The following is a 19,666-nucleotide window of genomic DNA, read 5'->3' as shown; positions in this document are numbered from 1 at the left end:
TGAATGATTGATTCAAGAGCAAGTTTAAAAAGTTAAAAGCTGAAAAATAAATAATAAAAAAAGAGATTCTTAAATTTCTATCTTCACTGCAAAGGGTATAGACCTGGAAGGAAAGCTGACACAAGGCAAATAACTGAATTGAGAATGAGTACAGCATTCAGTCAACTCAGCAACAGGGAGAAACTCAAATCATGACTGAAATAGACTGATGGAAACAGGAGAAAAAGAAAATAGTATGACCTAGTCTTTCTTGAGTGCTGTCAACTGAGCCCATCTGGGTCCTGACAGGACATACTTGTATAAATACCAGCACTAAATGTGCACATGGTCTCTGATTTTAGAACAAATCACACAGATCAGAAGAGAAAAGATAAGCACCAAATAATGAAATCAAACCCTTGATTCCTGTCCACACTTGTCTCCAGATATTATGATTACAGGTATGCTTTCTGCTCCCACTCCAAAGAAATCCAGAGGGTTTACAGGAAGGAACAACAGAAAAATTTCTAAACAATACAGATCTCTTCAGAGATATCAAAATTTTACTCAACCTACTTTTGCATTTCATTCATCTCTCTCCTTAGAGGAGAGCAAAATCGACAATCTCTCTTAGAACAACAGATATAAAACAGATTGTGGGAATACTTTTAAAATCCATCTGTACATACCAAGAATAGAATATCGAAAAGAAGGGAAAATTTTGAAATACCAAAATTCTTGAGAAAAATGTTGTAAATACTGTAGAAAAGATGAAACTAAAGGCTATAAGGAAAAACATCTAGATAATCACAGAAGTGTGACAGTAATTCAGAAGTATGATGACAAAAAATATACAAAGGAAAACCATCACATGAGGAAAAAGTAGAGTAACAGGGAGTTGCAACATGAATAAACAGATTGGAAGAAAAAGAATGCAGTATTACACTGAAGGCAAGACACATTCAGCCTAAAGTGAATGTAGGCAGTCTGAAATTTGTCTTTGAACAGACTAGAGAACAATTTTTGGCGGAAAATACACACGTAACTTTCCCTAGGGCAGCCACAAATGTTCCAGGATGAAGTCTGCTCTTTGAGTTGAGCAGGCTTTAAGTTCACATCAATATATGTGAATATTCTATTTCTAGAGAAAACAGCAAAAGCTACGATAATAACAAAAACTAAAAACAATAGGAATTAAATTATAAGAATCAATCCACACACAAACAAAAAAAAAAAACGCATCATCTGGGTCATAGGAAGAAAATAAGGAGATTTTTAGGTTAAAAAGGATATGAATGTAGTCGCAGGAAGAATAAAAGTAACTTTTCCTGTACCAAGTTGAATTTGAGACTGGTGAATCTGCATTTTATAAAAACCCAGAGGGTTTTGAAAATAAGCTATACCTTGAAAAACAAAAGAAAAAAAAAAAACAGGTGAAAAAGGCAATGAAAAACTGTATTAGAAGATGACTAAAAATGTCAAAAATCTGCAGAATCCCTATCAGAGGAAGGATACAAGATTATAAGAGACAAATCTACTATTATGTTTTTCTTTATGAGCATTATGGCTAGAGCTGCATAAAATTAGAAAAATATGCACCCTTGCATCCACACTTTTTCAAGACCATATCATGCTGGCATTGTCACAGTTTTAAAAGACACCAGGGAAACTGGGTTTTTTGACCATGTGCAACCATAAATATTTGATGGACTTCTATTATACATTCAGTTTGTTCTGCTTTCAGAAACTATCATAACACACCCAACTCAATTTAATAAATCCTTTTAAGTCTAACAGATTGACAAAACCTATCATGAGCACTTACAGAGCTTTTTTCCAAAATTAAATTAACTAAATTTTACACATTATTTGCTACTAAGAAAGGCATAGAGCACATAAAGACCACTACTTTTCCAAGAAGGACTGAAAACAATTTGTGTTGCCATACCTCAGAAATAACAAAAAAAAAAAAAAAAAAGAGAAAAGAAAATAAAGGTAAAGGCAATGTATACTCCTTTCTTTGCTATGAAAAGGAAAAAGCAAGAAAAAAGGGAAGCATCATCCTTTACAGTTTATAAAATGGACAAGCAACCAAAGAAGTTACACAGAAAACCAGTTACATATCCAACAATTGAATTCAAATACCTAAAGTCTGCAGATGACTTCAGCATTAGGGGCAGTCCTATCAATGTCTCTCTCAAGCTGAAAAGGTAAGACAGCAAATTTCTTTCTTCTACAAGGACTTCAGAAAGTAGTATTGTGTTTCATTGCTTCACATGAAATTAATGAAAGACCATTTTGGTTTCAAAGTCAACTCTTCCAAGTTTTTTTTTCTCCAAACATCAATCTGCTTTAGGATACTATCAGTAATTACCAAACACAATCAAAAATATACACAGCACTTGACATGGTTTACAACAGCAACATGATCCAGCCAATTTAGTGGACAACCTACTATCAGACCAAAAGGGAAGGGGTCAAAGTAAAGCATGAGAATAAAAATCCTACTTCATATTAAAGAAAATTCAAATTTTCTCTTCTTGCCAGAAATGACAAATTGTAACACAGAAATGTTCATATGATACAACTAATCACTTCAATTTGGATTCAAACTCGAACTGTTGATTTTTCCTTCTTGCTTTTCAAGATATGCAAAACCATCCTTTTCCTTGTTTTTTCTTATGATACAACATTTCAATGAAGAGATTCTACATGCAATTTTAAAAAGCTAGAAAAGTGGGCAGTAGAGAAAGTTTTGAAGGTATCACAATTAGTTGAGTGTAAGCTTCACTTTTAAAAATTAGAAAATGTGCACATTACAGCCACTGCACCTATTTTAATGAATGTTTCAGAGTACTATCTCCCCTAACACTTTCTTCAAACTTTTCATCACAACTCATGGTCATTGGGAGAGAAATCTGCATCTACCCTCACATTACTTCACTGTCAATTGAGTGCTAATCATTATTCATAAATTCTTTGCCACATCAGACATTGACTCTCAATAGTTTTATTTAATTATGCCATCCATTCATTGGTCACTTTATTGTCACAATTTCCTAGCAAATTCTGTTTCTCAGGAGGCAAAACCACACACATGAATATGAGAGAAGCACCAAGTTGAACATTCTTCCTCGCGCCTAGTACCTTTAGCCTCTCTCAGCCATCCACATGAGGTTCTGGCACCCTTGCCATTTACCCATACGTTAAGAAACAGAAGTGTCAGTTTCCTGAGCAGGAATTCCTTTAATCAGAATACTACCTTCCCAGTAAGTAGTTCATTAGAACAGAAAGGACATAACATGGTGCTAAGTTAATTAATGGATTCAGCCGTACAACAGGAGGTAGACAATCTCCAGTGGCAGATAAAGCACTTAATCCTTTTAATATAAAATAATTACTTTTCACTTTTATATCTATTTCTGAGTAGTTTAAGGAAAAAACTATTCATAGATACCAGCACATAATTTTTATCTAAATAAAAAAAATGCAATTAGTAGGACTAAAGCAGAAGTTCATTGTGGAATATTAAATCATGACTGTACAAGCAGTCAGAAAGCTTTAATGCAAAACCTAATGGTGTTAATATGTTAATTGCTGTTTAAACACCAATACTCAGCATTATTTTCTATGTTGAATATTAAAAATTCAGTTATCTTATAGTGACTAACTCAATAAGTCATATTGACGAAACTGGAGGTTAAATTAATGTCTACATTAGAAAAATAAAAATATGATGTGCTTACTAAAATTACATTTAATTCTCATAAAAATATTCTCATACTATCATGAAGTCTATATTTTTACCTTTTGAAATTAGCTTCTAAAATCCACATGAAATCAAATTTCTAATTCTACATCTTTTTCATTTTTAGAAAAAGTTGCTATAGTTCTAATGATGGAAGCCAGCTAAAAGTGTCTCTCTAAGCCCCTTTTAAAGCACACTTTTTAAATTTTTTGAAGAGTCAACATTCAGTGTAAAGACTTGAGTAAAGACGTGTTTCCTCCAGAACATTTTTACTATCAAAACAGCTGATTAGATTCAGGAAAAGTTCCATTTTCACTTGGGAGAAGTACAGACATCAAATTACTTTTGAAAACAAAGCTGCTGTATCAGCTAATGAACTTGTAATTTTCTCCCTCACAGCCAAGCAAGCATGAGTTCTGCACGACAGCACAATGCATTCACTGCTCAGAAAAACTGATATTGCTATAACTGAACAGCTTCAGCTAGATTTTTTAATCACTTAAGACACATGCCAATAGACCAATACACTAACAGAACCATAACTAGATCCCTTTAATATGGTGGGACAGAAAATGAAATGAAAGAATAAAGTTCCATTTCCTATGATTCTACATGTCATCTGAATGTGCAATATATATATATGCATTTACAACCTCTCTAACATTGTGCACTTGAGTCTCTTGTAAAATGAACACCATACCTGTCCTAACTTTATGAAGGGGACAAGGAGGGAAATATTCAGTTCTTACACAGGTGGGACCACCTTCATCAGTACTGTGCCCTACAGGTGGCTAAAGCTCCAATACTAACATAACAAAATTCTAGACTGGGGTGACTTAAGGCATCATTGCTTCCTGGCATAGCTCACTTGCTAATATGTTTTCTACAGTATAAAACATTTTGCACTAAAATTCATCAGCTTTAGTGCCTCTCCTCTCATTTATCATTTTATTAAAACAAAGTCAAAGAATGTGGCATTTGACCACCTATAAATCATTAAATTCTTGTGCTATACACTCGTTTTCTTGGTATCTGTTCTACAGATAGAGGTAAAGAGGTACTTAGATTATTCCACACATAGCAGTTAATTGAGGAATTTGGATCTACAGCAAACAGAAATGGAAACCAGAGTGGGCAATTCTAAAGTTGAACAAGCTTCTCCTGTCTGCCACAAGGTACTTACAAAACATACTTAAATTTTGTGTTATCTCCCCTTGCTTGGATATTACTTTCTTGTAATATCCAAATGGCCTGGAATACTGAAATAAAAATGCAGATTTGAGAGCCTTTATGTTCCCACCAAGACCACTACCACCTTTAAACATTCCAGGGCTGGCTCGTTGAGCACTGTGCATAGTGCACTCTGTACTTAGTTCCTTCAGCCACCTCCACTGCCACACAAAATTCCAACTGAGAAGGTGATAGCTGCTTAAACAGAGAAAGCAAGAGTACAGAGGTTACCCTGAGAAGCCTTCACTACTTTAAAGTAACCTTGATTTCTTCCACTGCCCTCCCAACTGGTTTGGCAGGCAGTACTCGTGTCCAGATGGTGGGCAAGTAAACCTACTTGAACAGATTGTATTACAACGTTTTACACTGAACAGTTATTGGATTAAATGTATAAATAGCTGTGGGAACCCAGGACTTTCCTCTTTCAAATGATCATCATTCAGCTAGAAAATTATCTTCCTCTTGTCACTCCTCTGTGCCCAGTGAATTCTGCAACACTGTACGAACCTCTGTGTTGGTGTGAAAGGACAGTTCAGAGTGTGAACAATGCTCTAGAGGGGGAAAACAACTGCTGTACTTCGGAGCAGGAACTTTTTGAATTATTACCTTAACAGATCCAAGCACCCAAAGGAACAGACAAGTGTTCAGGGTACTTTATATGAAGCAGCATAAAATTTCCCAGAAATCAAATTAATATCAACTGCTCCCACTGTATCAGTTTCCCCGACATGCTTTAACCATAATGCTACTGTGGAAGAGGCTGAGATGTCACATTTAATTGAAAATTTAACTCCTATTGTGAATGTTACAAGTTCATAGCACACAATGAGTTAAGGAAGCTCAGTTTCTGTGCACAGAATGGGCTAAAACACAAGATGTCAAATCAGATGAGGACTGTCCCTCCTTATGCACTAAAGTAGAACTTCAGGTAACTATTACTTTTATAGAAATTGCACTATGTTAGCAGCCTCAGAAACCAATATGCAGTTACATGAGGGCATTTTAGTTAAAGTTTTACTCTGAAAGCTACATTCTCCATGAACTCTAGTTAAAGCACTTTGATCATTTATAGCACCTAGAGTTACAGGACAAAAACGCACAGACATCAACACCAAAGCAAATGCTACTCCATCTAGGCCATCATCACGATGCTATTTCATCTAGTGCAAATATGTATGTGCATATTCAGGCACACAGCCCCACATCTCCACTGACTGATTTATTCAGCTTACAGGAAACAAAAAAATGAAAAAGCTTACAATGCATTTGAAGGGGAAAATAATTAGCAATGCCCCTGACAGACTACAGGGAGAAATGTTCAGATCCCTTGAAGTTGCAAAGTAGAGGTTAAGGGGTAACTAGGGAATTAGGTGAAAGAATGTAGAAGTAAACAGCAGATTGTAAATGTAGCTGGAACCAGTGGATAAACAGATAATGAGGAACCTAAGTGGTTTCGTGGCATTCATGTAACAAAAAAAATAAAGAGTGCATGCCCTAAGAGAAGTTCCAGACAAGGTCCCTTAAAATTGTGTGAGCTCACAGTGAATATGACCACCTTTAGATGATCCTCTCACAGTGAATATGACCACCTTTAGATGATCCTCTAAGACCATAAAAAAATTTCCAGTAAGGGGCAAAGACACATAAACTCATTCTAGGAAAAGTGGCGTTTATGTATTAGCTTGGAAATATGTTGTAGTGACCATGTACAGTCACGATGGAATAAATACCCTGTTGTAAAATTTCATGATACATGTTCAAAAAGAGGAAAAATACTGTGAATGTGTGCAGCACTAATAATAATACAGAATGCCTGATTTCTAATACTTCACATTGTGAGAGAACAATTATTCTCTGGCTGATTTCACTATCATCCCAAACCATAATAAGAATAAAGGAAATAAAGAACAATTATAATATCTGGAGTCTGTCCAGCAGGTATCAATAACTTTATCTTTTCTTCTAAAAAAATTGCCCTCTAAAGAAGTTAGTGCACTGCTATCAACTAACAGAGATTTGAAAAAAAATTAGACAAGAGCTTCTATTCATAACTAGCTTAGAAGCAAAAGTATGTCACAACAGAAGAAAAATATTTTTGCAATAACTTCAGCATTAATGCACCATTCATGTCCTTTTCATAACAATTCCTATCTCATCTACTCAATGTGCTGTCACATTGCCACTAACTGAATCCAGCAGCTGGGGACAAGCAAGAGGCATAACAGTTGTACATCTTCAATTTTGGACTGAGCTTCCTGGAAATGGCATTCTTGAAATTCCTATGAAATTCCTGCCATTTATTTTCCATTTCAGTTGAAGCTTTAGTAAAAATCAGGCATAGAATAGAAAAATGGAAAAAGTTTCCACTGAAATGTTTTAGACCTGAGTCATCAGCTATTAAGAGTACAAACCATGGCTAAAATATTTAGAAGTGTGATGCAAAAAATAATACAGAATTCAGATAACTTTACTAGTTTCTATGCTCTAACAGATTTCAGAAGGATTTAAGAATTCTTTACTTCTGATTACATTTGATCATTGATCATTGGCTTAATAGTTTTTGTTTTCCCATACACATTTTTTCTATCCTTCCGCCCAATGATAAAAAAAAGAAATCCTACTTTATCAAAGAAATTAACTTCATCAAGTTCCCTTTATTTTCCAAAACACAGGAAAAACAGGAAACAATGTTCAGGAAACATGTGATGGTATTTCCATTTAATTCACAAGAATGTGTAATGTTACACCAGACAGAAGATTTGCACATCTTGAAGCTAACTTGTTTTTCACTGACTAGATCTGAGGATGGAAATTAACCAAGTTCATCAACCACAGGCATCTGTAACGCAGTAATTCTACTTCACATCCAACTTTTAAGTTGCACAGACATTGCAGTAATGGAGGAGAAAATTCTCAATGATCTCTAGGCCTCTGAGACTGCCCTACACTTTAACATGCCAGACTTGGCCATGAGATAATTTATAGCCCCACTTAAGAATCAGATAAAGGAGGTGGCAAGTGCATTAGTTTCCCCAGGCAGCACCTGAAAATACCCAATAACTGAAGACATCCTGGTAAAAGGTATCACAAAGGATTCACTTGAAAACAAAAAGAGTGCAGGAGTTTGTGCACTTTTCTAAATTTCAGTTTTTGACTCAAGTAGGGGTAAGTGTATTCACTATTATCTTCACCCATGTGAAAGCATTCAGGTCCCACATCTCAAAATCCCTGAAAGCTATCCTATAAACCATAATCAATAAGCACGCTTATACCATCTCACATGACCTGAACAGAAACCAGAATACATACCACCTTAACCACATCACCTTCAGTACATCACCGTGTACTTAAAGAAAAAGAAAACACTAATCAAGTTATTATATTATTATTTTGATTTTAGTTGTTATTATTGTTAAGGACCATGTACATAATCCACACTGAAGAATCAGCGTACGTGGTCATCACTACCTTCTCCTTCTGCAGCTGAAGAGTACACAATACTTTATCAGCACATATTCTGAACAGCACAGCTTTTACAGTTTTGACTTTAGCATCCACATTCTGGAGAATTATAAGATTTCAGACACATCCTCTTGCATTTTGTATTCCCTAGTTCAGGATCACTGACTACAAAGAGTACTGGTACTGTGACCTATGATGAGGTGCTATACTCTTAATTAAATTGCTCTACAATTCCCTCACCTAATTGCAGCCTGAATTCCTCTCCTTGGAAAGACACCTAAACATATGTAGATACAGCTAATTTATTCCTTCACTGTATGTAGCCCTAGCCCTCTAACTCCTAGGGTATCTAGAAGAGCATTACCTAGGTCAGTCAAACAGCCACAGGTATTCTATTCATATTAAAATGCCTTCTCAATCTTTCTAGATAACCTTGAAAAAAACAAAGTAGAGAAAGGAACTGTGTCTCAAAAACATCTGTTGGCTTAGCTTTCTCACTCCCTACATTAATTTCCTGTGTAGAATCTGAATCTCCAGCTATGTCTTTTATAGAAAGACAAAGATTCATACTAAAATACTTTAATAGGATTAAAAAGAAAAATAATTTTAAGTTTCATATTTTTAGTGTATCGGTATTCCAGTGAATCTAGTAATTATGGATCAAATGGAATTTCTATTTCACTGCAGTTTACTACCAAAAATACAAGATGGTCATATGTAGATAAGTAAGAGAAGTAAAAAGAACAAAATATTTTAAGTAACAATTTGAACCGCTGAAGCAAGCAAAGACAAAGCAGCTACAATTACCAAGGAAAGTTTAAACAATACCAATCAAAAAATACCTTTCCTACTTTATTGTTAAAAGGACCATATTCCTCAGCATAGTGCAGAAAATCACTGCAATATAACAAGGCATTATACTAAACACTCTTGCAGGACAGCAAAGTCTTGAGATAAAGGCCCAACTTTGGATTCAGAATGCAACCAGCCACTGACAAGATCTGAGAAACAAAATGTGTGAAAAAGCCTGAATGTGTATGTCTGACCAGAAAACAGGAAAACATAAAGGGAATTAGCTAATTAATTAACTGAGTAACTGTCAATTATTTTTCATTTAAAACAGGCTAAGTATTAAAAGACTTCACAAAACAATCAAGTTGACAAAAATGCCTAGTATAAATTATTTTAAAAGTCCCAGAAATGAACCTTGAACTATAAATGAGAATTTTATAGTATTACCTGAACTTTTACTTGACAAGCTCAAAAATCTACATTGAGGAAATATTTGCATCGCTCAGACATGAATATATACACAGTGAAATCTCAAAAAAGCTAAACAGAAATGTCAATATCTGATTGATTCAGTAGACTGTCATAATTGGTCTTTTTAAGGCAATTGGTTAACAAAAGCAGTTGAACATGCTATTTTTTTAATAGTAGAGAAGACCGTAATAGTGATTTGAAACTATGAAAAAGCCAAAGTAAAAGCAGAGTAGAAAATGGTTTCTATCCTTCAAGAAGCAGATGCTACAGCCTATAACCTTGAGCAGCTCTGTGAGCTCAGAATGTCATTCCAGAGGGACCGTATAACTGTAATTACCACTTCTGTTATGAACTTGATATACAAAATGTTCTATGCAACACAGCCAAACTCTGCTAAGCTTAATGACCAGTTCCTCTGAAAATCAAAAATTAGTTGCTTTACATTCAGCAGCAAAGGATAAGAAAAATTAATGGAATGGCATAGTTAGGCTAAGGACTGCAATTCCTTAAAAAGAGATTATGAACTTGGAGTATACCAGAATGGTATTATCAGATAGAAAAGAAAGTAAAATCCTAATAGCAAATCCTATTAGGTGGGAGAACAGTCTGTCCAGAGAAATGCTGGTCCTGCTCCTACTTTAGCACCCAGGAGGAAGAGTGTTTTCATGAAGAAGCCTGTGATAGCAAGGGTACAAATCTTTTGCTACTCTATTTAGCAGATTTATTAGAGCAAGAGAATGAGGCCCAAACCAAATACCAGGTAAAGGTCCTTCTTTAGTTCTGACCATTATCTTAGCCAATAAAATGCGACCTTGAAAACACTTCTAAAAACCAAGAGAATAAATCTGAAGACCCAAACCAATATCCAAAAACCCCAGTGCTTTCCACCCAGTGCTTAGAATTAAAAATTCTAATTCCGCTAACTCATTTTTCCAGAGCATGTAGAATTTAAGCAGATACAATCTGTATTTTCCATGTGGTTGCACAGGATGCGCTGTATAAATGGTTACAGAACAGAACAGGGGAAAAGATCAATTATGTCACTGATCTGTCTTATGACAGCAAGGATGCCAAACAGAGACATCTGGGACAAAAGGTTTCAGCAACCCAATCACAAAATGCCATCAGGCCACTAGAGGCATCCTTTATTTCACTTATTGCAGGCAGTCACTGAAGTTTTCTACACAGATTGGTCAAAGCCAGAACTGCTAGTCAATTTCGCCAAAGTTTTGCAAAACTTTAGTTAATTAGAAATAAAGGAGAGAGGGATATAGATGTTTTATGGGGTTGTAAAAAACAGCAGAGAAAAGGAATTCTTGCAAATATTTTTTTCCTCTATGCTGTCCCCATTCTTTTCAGGACAAGAGTAGAGAAAAACATTTAGAATTGCATTTAGTGAGTTTTATATTTTCAGGCATGGGTTAGAACTTATTTCACTTCAAACTGAGAACACTTAATTTAAAGCTTTAAGCATTGTTTTAAAAAAGCCTATCTCTACTGTAGCAATAGTTAAAATGTCCACTTACATAAATGCATACAAAATCTCCACTTAAAATACATCTTTAAAATTATTTGAAGGCAAATCTACAGTGAGGCCTGAGTTTCCCTCCACAGATTCAAGCTTTGCCACATCTCAATTTTTAATAAAGTTTTTAAAGAGAAGTCTGTAATTGGTGTAACTGCCAAACACTTTCATGCATCCTGTGTCAAAAACAAAAACATGCAGTGCTCCACAGTCTGGAGACCAAACTCGAAATTTTCACAACCACAAGATGAAGAAGGCTTTATATTCAAGTTTAATTTTAAACAGAATTTCAGTAGACCAAGAAGAGAAACTTAGGTTTTAATTATCACTGTTATTTAAATAATATAAGAGATCTTGAAAAATGGAGAATTTATTTTTTAAACTATATGTGAAATTGAATATATGCCAAACACTTCCCATTCATCGCAAACTATTTTTCCTCCTTTCCTTTTCTCCACTCGCTTTACCACGTTTCCTAATACACCTTTCAATTAAATACACACACAGAACACTGAACAGAAGAAAAGAATGTTAGAGATCATTGAAAACAGCACCAAGAGATACAGTAAGAAACTAAGTAGTATTCTTTCAATTCTGGAGCAAGACCAAGGACAGCAGGTTTTGCTGGCCCTAGGTCTGAATGGGTGAGAATTGCCACCTTTATGGTGAACCACTATCAGAAATTAGATGGGAAAAACATTTTTAGGTGGAAGATGCCATTCTGGCTGCAACATGGAAATAATCAATAACTGCAAATCAACACAACAGGCTCACTATGAAAGGAAAACAAAAACTCATGGTGCAGAAACAAGGGGATAGTGCCAATCTATCCCAGTTACTTTCATATAAAACAGGAAAATATGATCAAGACTGAAGACTCTCTCAGAAAAATTACCATATTTAATACCTTAAGCCTTAAAAAAACATACAGCTGCTTCTATTTAATTTAAAAAATAACAACTAAACAAACAATATCTTGTTCTTTATGGTCATGATGAGGGGAAGTAAGAGGGTCAAAAATCTAGGCCCTTGAACATGCAGAAGTTTAGGTTAAATCTTTAGAGGAATAGAAAAAGCCAGAAGTTGTAGAGTCATCACCACTAAAGGGTGGTGCAGGCACATCACATACATATTTGTCAAGAATAATAAAAGCATGGCTGAGCTTTGGGATTAACTATCAATGAGATTGTCCTTCCAACTCTATCTCCCACAATTTCTCACAACTGTCATAACTTCTACACCCAGCTGGGGAAACCAGACAGGGAGAAAAAGTAAAGAACTTATAAATATGGTTTAAGGTCTTTACCTTAAAAAAGGTAAAGAACATTATAAATATATGAATCTTGAAATCCTTTAAAAATAATCAGGGCAAACTAAGATATCACAGAACCTTGCCTTACAGAAGAGTAAAATCACTACAACATCACTTTTATATGTCTTCAGCATCTTTTTTAGTAGACTCAAGCTCAACAAAATACTTCCACCTGAAGAAAGTTTGTATGTAAACAGATCCCCTCCCTGTGTCAGATTTAACAAACTACCGGCAGAAAAAGTTACTCCAATTGCCTATCAGTGGTTTAACTCAGCTTCTGAGCCACCCACATGAAAGCTCAAAAATAAACATTATCCTCCATGACAAATGCTTTTAATATTGCAAACTCAATGCTCTCTTTCTATGTGTTTCAGTCACAAGAAAATCTGTAATAGAAAGCCAAGCAGTATACTTCAAAGTTAATGACTCTGATTCCTTTAATTTTTTTAATAGTTTAGCCCACCTCAAATTTGTATAAGATATATAAAAAGCATTGCAAGGACTGGGAACAGAAAATGCATGTACATTATTACAATTATATTATCTCAAATATGTGGAAAGAGTTAATTATTATTTCTCTTATTATGCATACAGTTTCCAAGAGAATATTCCTTCTCCAGTGTCTTGTTGATATTTCACAATCAAGAACTTTTCTTTACTTCACTTTAAATAAAGATACTCTTCATACCCAAATTAAAATCATAAAAGCAGGCTTTTCAAATCTAGTTAGCTTCTAAGTGCGAGCTATGGGGGAAAGTTGTGGTATTGTTCTTCATCTCATTTTCACATTAGACATTCCAATATTTTCTATTTATCTCCTCATCTTCATGAAGGCTGTTATGAATGTCCATATTATGGAAAAGGTACTGGAGATCAAAGCAAAACAATAGGAATGTTTGTGTGTTTATAAGTTCATGAAGTCATTCTAGAAATAGCTTCCATAAAACCAGATGACTAATAATCTAATTCAAATTTATTTCCAAATAGCTCTTAAATTCTTGCAAATTTAATCAAATTAAAAACCAACCTTAGCACTTCTCAGTAATTTTCCAGAGAAGACAGTTTCTTTATTTATCATTAAGAACATTTTACTATATAGGACTATGTGCTTTAGCAATTTAAGGACTTGCACATTTTCTAAATACAGCTTTAATGTAGTATTTCACAATCAACACAGAAATTTATAACAATGTTTTCCAGTTTCCCTGGTTATTTTCTCTGCTAGCATCAAGTCCTTCAGAAATACCTAATATCTTAACCTGGTCCTCTCCCTCCTGCAAAGGCATCTCCAGCTCTTCCATGCTCATACAACTGACAATTGTTCCGGACAGCTCCAATAATTCAGACTTTATGCATACTTTTCTATGCAGTTAACATTTAAAAATATAAAATAAAAAATAAAATCATTGTCTTCACCAAGAATACTTTCCTTCCTTAAGATTTAACTCCAACATCTCAAGTTCTTGTTATTTTGAAGTACTTTTCAAGTAATCAAGTTTGGGTTTTTTTTAAACTTTGATTGGGAAACCAGTTTCTTCTCTCCAGTCCTTTACCTCTCTTTCTGGACAACCATGTCAACAAACACAGACACAAAGCACAGAGAAAGCAGGAAACTGAGATGTGGGTTGATTTTACCTCATGAGATACACATTTCAACCCCACTACATTAGCTTTTCTCTTGCAGGGTCACTGCGAAACAATTCAGTGTGTGTTCAACCATTTTTCCAACTTCCCAAAAACAAGCTGTGTCAATCTTATCAGTCTTGTATAGAACATCTTCAGTTCACTTAACACATTTAACTTCCATCACCTTTACCTGTTTCCACTGTGCTTCTGGACAGTGGTGTGAACAGCAGTGTCCCACAGCACAATATCCTGCACTCTTTCAATTCACATAATTTTCCTCAGAACAGTTTTAAAATGTTACTTCCAAACTACTTACTGTAATTACAAGTCCCATTTTTCACATACAGATGTTTTCCTCATTAAAGATATTGGGTAAACTACTACAGCTTTTAACATGAAGGTTATGGGGCAAGAAGAGTCAGATTTTAGCTCTAACATATACAACACAGAAGCATATAGTGTATAAAACCCTGAGAAAAACCAAGTTCACATACAGATGTTTTCCTCATTAAAGATATTGGGTAAACTACTACAGCTTTTAACATGAAGGTTATGGGGCAAGAAGAGTCAGATTTTAGCTCTAACATATACAACACAGAAGCATACAGTGTATAAAACCCTGAGAAAAACCAAGTTATACTTTATTTTGAGCCTGCATTTAAAGTGAAGCAAGAACTTACAATATTGTAATAGTTTCTGTAAAGATGCAGTCATAGATACTATGCCTATGTCAACATAAAGCCAAGGGTTTGTCTGTATGAGCAATCTGTTGTCTTAAAAGCAAAATATTAAACAGAAATGAAAAATGGCAGCAAAAAGATCCAGAAGACTAGGATGTGTTAGTTTAAATCAGTTAACAAGGAAAACACTGAATAACAAGCTTTACAGAGGAGAAATACCTGCTTGAACTGCAATACCAAATAGGTGGACAAACAAACAAGCATTTCCATCCTTTTACGTACCACCTCCACAGTAGGACTGGGAAACTTTCTAAAAAGTAGTTGTACATGTCTATTTTAATTTGCCATTATTTACTTGATAGGAAAAGGATCTCACTTAAAAGATAGATTATTTCAGCTATCTGGGTAGCACAGCTGGCGCTCCACATGAAAGTGTCAACAAAAGTTGCAGTGCCAGCACATCACAGCAAGAGAGAATCAAGTGTCAAACATTAAACACATTTTATTAAGGAAACCTAATAAGTTAAAGTTTTGAAAAGAAGTTAATTATAGCAGCAGAAGGGCAACACATTTACTGCTTACTCATTCCAGAAAGAGTGGAAAAGGCAATGAATGCCTAGAGTGAAGGTACTCATTTTTCACTGTGATGCTCATGGGATTTATTTCAATGATCAGATTACTAATCTTGCTAAGACCAGAGTCCCACCACTATTTAAATACTTAAATAAGAATTTTACATACTAACTTTGGCCTTGCAAAATCATAGAATATTGTGAGTTGGAAGGGACATTGAGTCTAACTCCCAGCTTCATGCAGGGCAATCTAAAAGTCAAACCACATGCACAAAAATGTTGTCCATATGTCTCCTGAACACCTACAGGTTTGGGGCAATGACCACTTCCCTGGGTACCTTATTGTGTGCCCAACCACTCTCTCAGTTAGGATCTCTTTCCTAACACCACAATTGTACTCCTCCTGAAGTAGATTTAAGTCATTCCTTCCCTTCTTGTCACTGGACACCAGTGGGAAGTCATCCTTGTTCTTTTACATCTTTAGCTTCTAAGCCTTAATAACCTACATAGTTCTTTAAAGAAAAACAAAACAAACACAATCCTAAAATTTGGACCATCCTTCTCTTTGTCTGAGCTGCTAGTTCAGAGACAGAATCAGCTGTAAAAACTCTACAGTTTGGTTAAAAGCTAACTCCTCCCATAAATGAAGTTATAGTGACACTGTAGAGACTACTGGGTGGCCTAGCACTTAGCAGGCAAAAGCCTGGCCCGAAATCTAGGGTAACCTGGGAAGAGAAGCACAGGCAGCTTTAGCAGCATTGAAATCTGGAAAAGGCAAGTATGTACACTACACATTTTTGCACACTTCCCTATTTTAATACAAAAGTTGGTGAAGATAAACTGTTTTAATCTGAATTAAAACTGCTCCTTCCTCCACGTCTCCCTTACCCAGAGGACAGCTCGAACAGAGCACCATCACCTTCACCTGCACTCACACACACACCTGCGGCCATCGCTTTGACGCTCGTTATTAACTCAGGGCATTTCGTTCCCTTGGCACCGCAAACACGGGTTTAACTTCCACCTCCCGCGGGCTCCTGGCCCCGCCGGGCTGCCAGGCCCCCCTAGCCCACGGCAGCCCAGCGGAGCCCGGCGCAGGAGGGGGCTGTGCTCAGCACCGGCCACTTCAAGGCCCAGGGCAGCGCCGGGCACGGGCCCGGGCCCGGACAGCACGCTGGGCACGGACAGCACGCCGGGCCCGGACAGCACGCTGGGCCCGGACAGCACGCCGGGCACGGACAGCCCGCTGGGCACGGACAGCACGCCGGGCACGGACAGCACGCCGGGCACGGACAGCACGCTGGGCACGGACAGCACGCCGGGCACGGACAGCACGCTGGGCACGGACAGCACGCTGGGCACCGCCATCCCGCCGCTCCTCCTGCGCCGCCGCTGCCCTGGAAACGCCGCCGCCGCCGGCGGCCATCAGCTCCGAGCGGGGCAGGGCAGGGCAGGGCAGGGGCACCGCCTGCCCGGCGCCTCCCGCCCCACCGGCGCCCCGCCCGGGGCTGGGCAGGGAGCGGGGCAGGCAGAGCGCGGGGGGCGCCGGGCGGACGGACGGACGGACGGGGACATGGGGACTCCGGAGAGGGAGGCAGCGCGACAGGGCACCTCCGGCCGGGCGCGATGGCGAAAGAAGCGAACGTCTCTACCTCCTTCTTTTTCTGTCCTCCCCCGAGCTGTCCGCAGAGGAGGAGCAGGAGCAGCAGCAGCCGCAGGGGGAGGCAGCCCCCGGCCGGCAGGTGCGGCAGCGGCCGCGCTGCCCCGGCACCCAGCGCCATGTTCCGCCCCCGCCGGCGGCACCTGCCGCACCGCCACGCTGAGCCGGCCCGCGCCCGGCCAATCGCAGCGCCCCGCGGCGCGGAGCCGCCTGGGAAATGTAGTTCTGCGGGCACTGGGGGGCAGGCTCGGCTCGGCTCGGCTCGGCTCGGTGCGGGTGCTGCGGGCCGCGCTACGGTTCCGCCCGGCGCGGGGAGTTCCGCACGTCCTGGGAGGGTTCCGCACGCCCTGGGGGCTCTCCTCGTCCGCGGAGCTCTGCCTGCCCGGTGGGTTCCTTCCGCCCGCCCAGGGGAGGTTCTGCCGGCCCGAGCGGTTCTGGCCGCCCTGCTCGGGGGTTCTGCTCGGCCGGGGAGTTCTGTCTGCCCGGGCTCAGCTTCGCTGCTGCTCCCGGCTGACCGCAGCGCACCGTGCAGTCCTGCACGGAGACTGTAACACAAAACACCATAAAACCCCACCAAAACCCGACCCAAACTACAAAGATTCTTTCTTATATGTTTATGCGCATACACTTTTCAGATTTCATTAGGCACGCACAAAGACAGCTTTGCAGAAAATAATATCAATGCAATATTCTGATACAATTAATTCGAATTTAATTCCCAGAGCATTAACTGTGCAGGTCTAAATTCTGATTCACGATACAGTCCTCAAATCAGTGATTGTGCATTTTTTGAAAGTGCATGCTGCAGTGCGCAGGATAGGTAATGTTAAATTAATGAGCACATACTTCTCTTTTTTCCCCTAGAATTCCAAGAATGCTCTGTGCTACATTAGCTACTTACATACAGCTGTGCTGAAGACTCAGAAAGCAAAACTATTCATTTCTTTGGTGATTTTGCTGTATCACTAGAAAATTTTGTGCATTTTATAATAGAATACCACAATGAAATAGAAAGCTGCGGCCCCAGGAACATATTTTAAAGTATCTCCTTTTTTTGGACAGAGAATTTTTAGGTGGTATCGTAATATCAGATGCTAGTCTGATGACGCATCAGGCATCTGAGCACCAAGCAGTTAAAACATTAAATAGGCCATTTTTTTCTCTCTTCACTTATATTTGCAAAATGTCTTTCAGGAGTTACATGTATCCCTAGGAATAGTAGAATGTATTCAAATAATCTAACAAACAATAATTTCAATAGAGATCGACTATTTGTTGTCAACATCCATCAGATTCTGACCACTGTTGGGCAATAATAACAACCATAAAATGCTCTTCAACCATGACATTGGATTGGGATCAAAATAAATAACGTGTCAGAACCTTCTGCAATAACTTCAGACTTCTGTTCTAATTCCTGCATCTGAAATTTGTAGAGATAATAGGCTTGCAGACTGATTCAAGTTAATATAATCCTGCTTTTAAGGAGAAAGGTGTGGTGTGTAGGTGATGGTACAGGCAAAGTGTCAAAGGTGGTAGTAAGGGCTTCCACAAGAGAATATATTACAAACTTCTGAACAAACACAGTTTCTTAAGTAAAATCTTTTACTACTTTTATGTGGTCATTTAACAGTCACAAGTCAGAAGTTGCAAACTTTAATGTTGAAAAATGGATTTTCTCTTACAATAAAAATTAAAGACATCCTCTTTTGGCTTTCAGCCGTCAACCTTCAGAGAGCCCTTCTTCATTCAAGCCCCATTGATCTCTCCCTACCCAATGAGCCACATCACATCCAGTTCAGGTCTGAAGGGTGGTGTACTGAGTTATATATTCTCTTTCTGCTGTTGAAGATGAAGCGTGCAAAACAAAACTTACGAGTTGCTGAGTGAAGCTGCCTCCCAGAGAGGCACGGTGCCATTAATCAATTGCTGTCGTTAATAGGACTATTACTCCTCACAGATGTGCTTTTCAGGGTACTGAGGCTCTAGGGTTTTGGCATTGCACAGATCTTGATGCATGCCATTGGAAAAAAACCTGCTCATGCAAATGGTTGGCAGTAGTGTAGCAATTGCTGATTTCTGTTCTGAGCTTTGTTTACTCTCCATAAATAAAACTGCCTAGCTACCTGTCAGCCATCCCAGCTTATCAGTTTATGGAGTCACCTATTTCACCCCTCCATTTTTTAGGGGGTGAGGGGGAAGAGAAGAAAATAAAAAAGGAAAATAAAAAGGAAACAAGGCAAAAAAGGGAAAAATAATTTTAAAAAGTTTAAAAAATAAATAAAAAAGGGAACAGTCGCCCAGGCTCGTAATACTGAAAAATACCAACTTAAATTGAAACTAGACTAATAATTTTAGTCATAATGTTTTGTTCCTGAACAAGACACACCAATCTCTTCCTTGGGAATACAGCTATAGTAGTTGCAACAAAGCACACTGTGTTTGCTTTTGCAAATAAATTTAATAGCATGCTTTATGCCCCTCATGTAAAAGATAAGTACTATGAAGCCAGATTGACTAGAAAAGCTCATACCAACTTCACTACAGTTTTTTCATTGAATTTAGTGTTAGTAAACTTCTTATTTGTGTATATCTACTGATATAAATAT

General features: G+C 37.9%; 1 protein-coding gene across 2 annotated transcripts in view; it reads right to left on the bottom strand.

Moving 5' to 3' along the window:
• Window positions 1-17,195, bottom strand: part of TUSC3 (tumor suppressor candidate 3) — a 107,310-nt gene extending 90,115 nt beyond the window's left edge. For both annotated transcript variants that reach the window (XM_058025015.1, XM_058025017.1), the window contains exon 1: window positions 17,050-17,195. In XM_058025015.1, the coding sequence (XP_057880998.1) occupies window positions 17,050-17,178 (129 nt within the window). In that variant the 5' untranslated portion in view covers window positions 17,179-17,195. The remainder of the gene's footprint in view (window positions 1-17,049) is intronic.
• Window positions 17,196-19,666: the final 2,471 nt, after the last annotated feature.

Source organism: Melospiza georgiana, chromosome 5 (genome assembly GCF_028018845.1).
Source record: "Melospiza georgiana isolate bMelGeo1 chromosome 5, bMelGeo1.pri, whole genome shotgun sequence".
NCBI classification, from domain to species: domain Eukaryota; kingdom Metazoa; phylum Chordata; class Aves; order Passeriformes; family Passerellidae; genus Melospiza; species Melospiza georgiana.
Note: the sequence above shows the minus strand (reverse complement) of the source record. Positions and strands in the feature narration are given on the sequence as shown.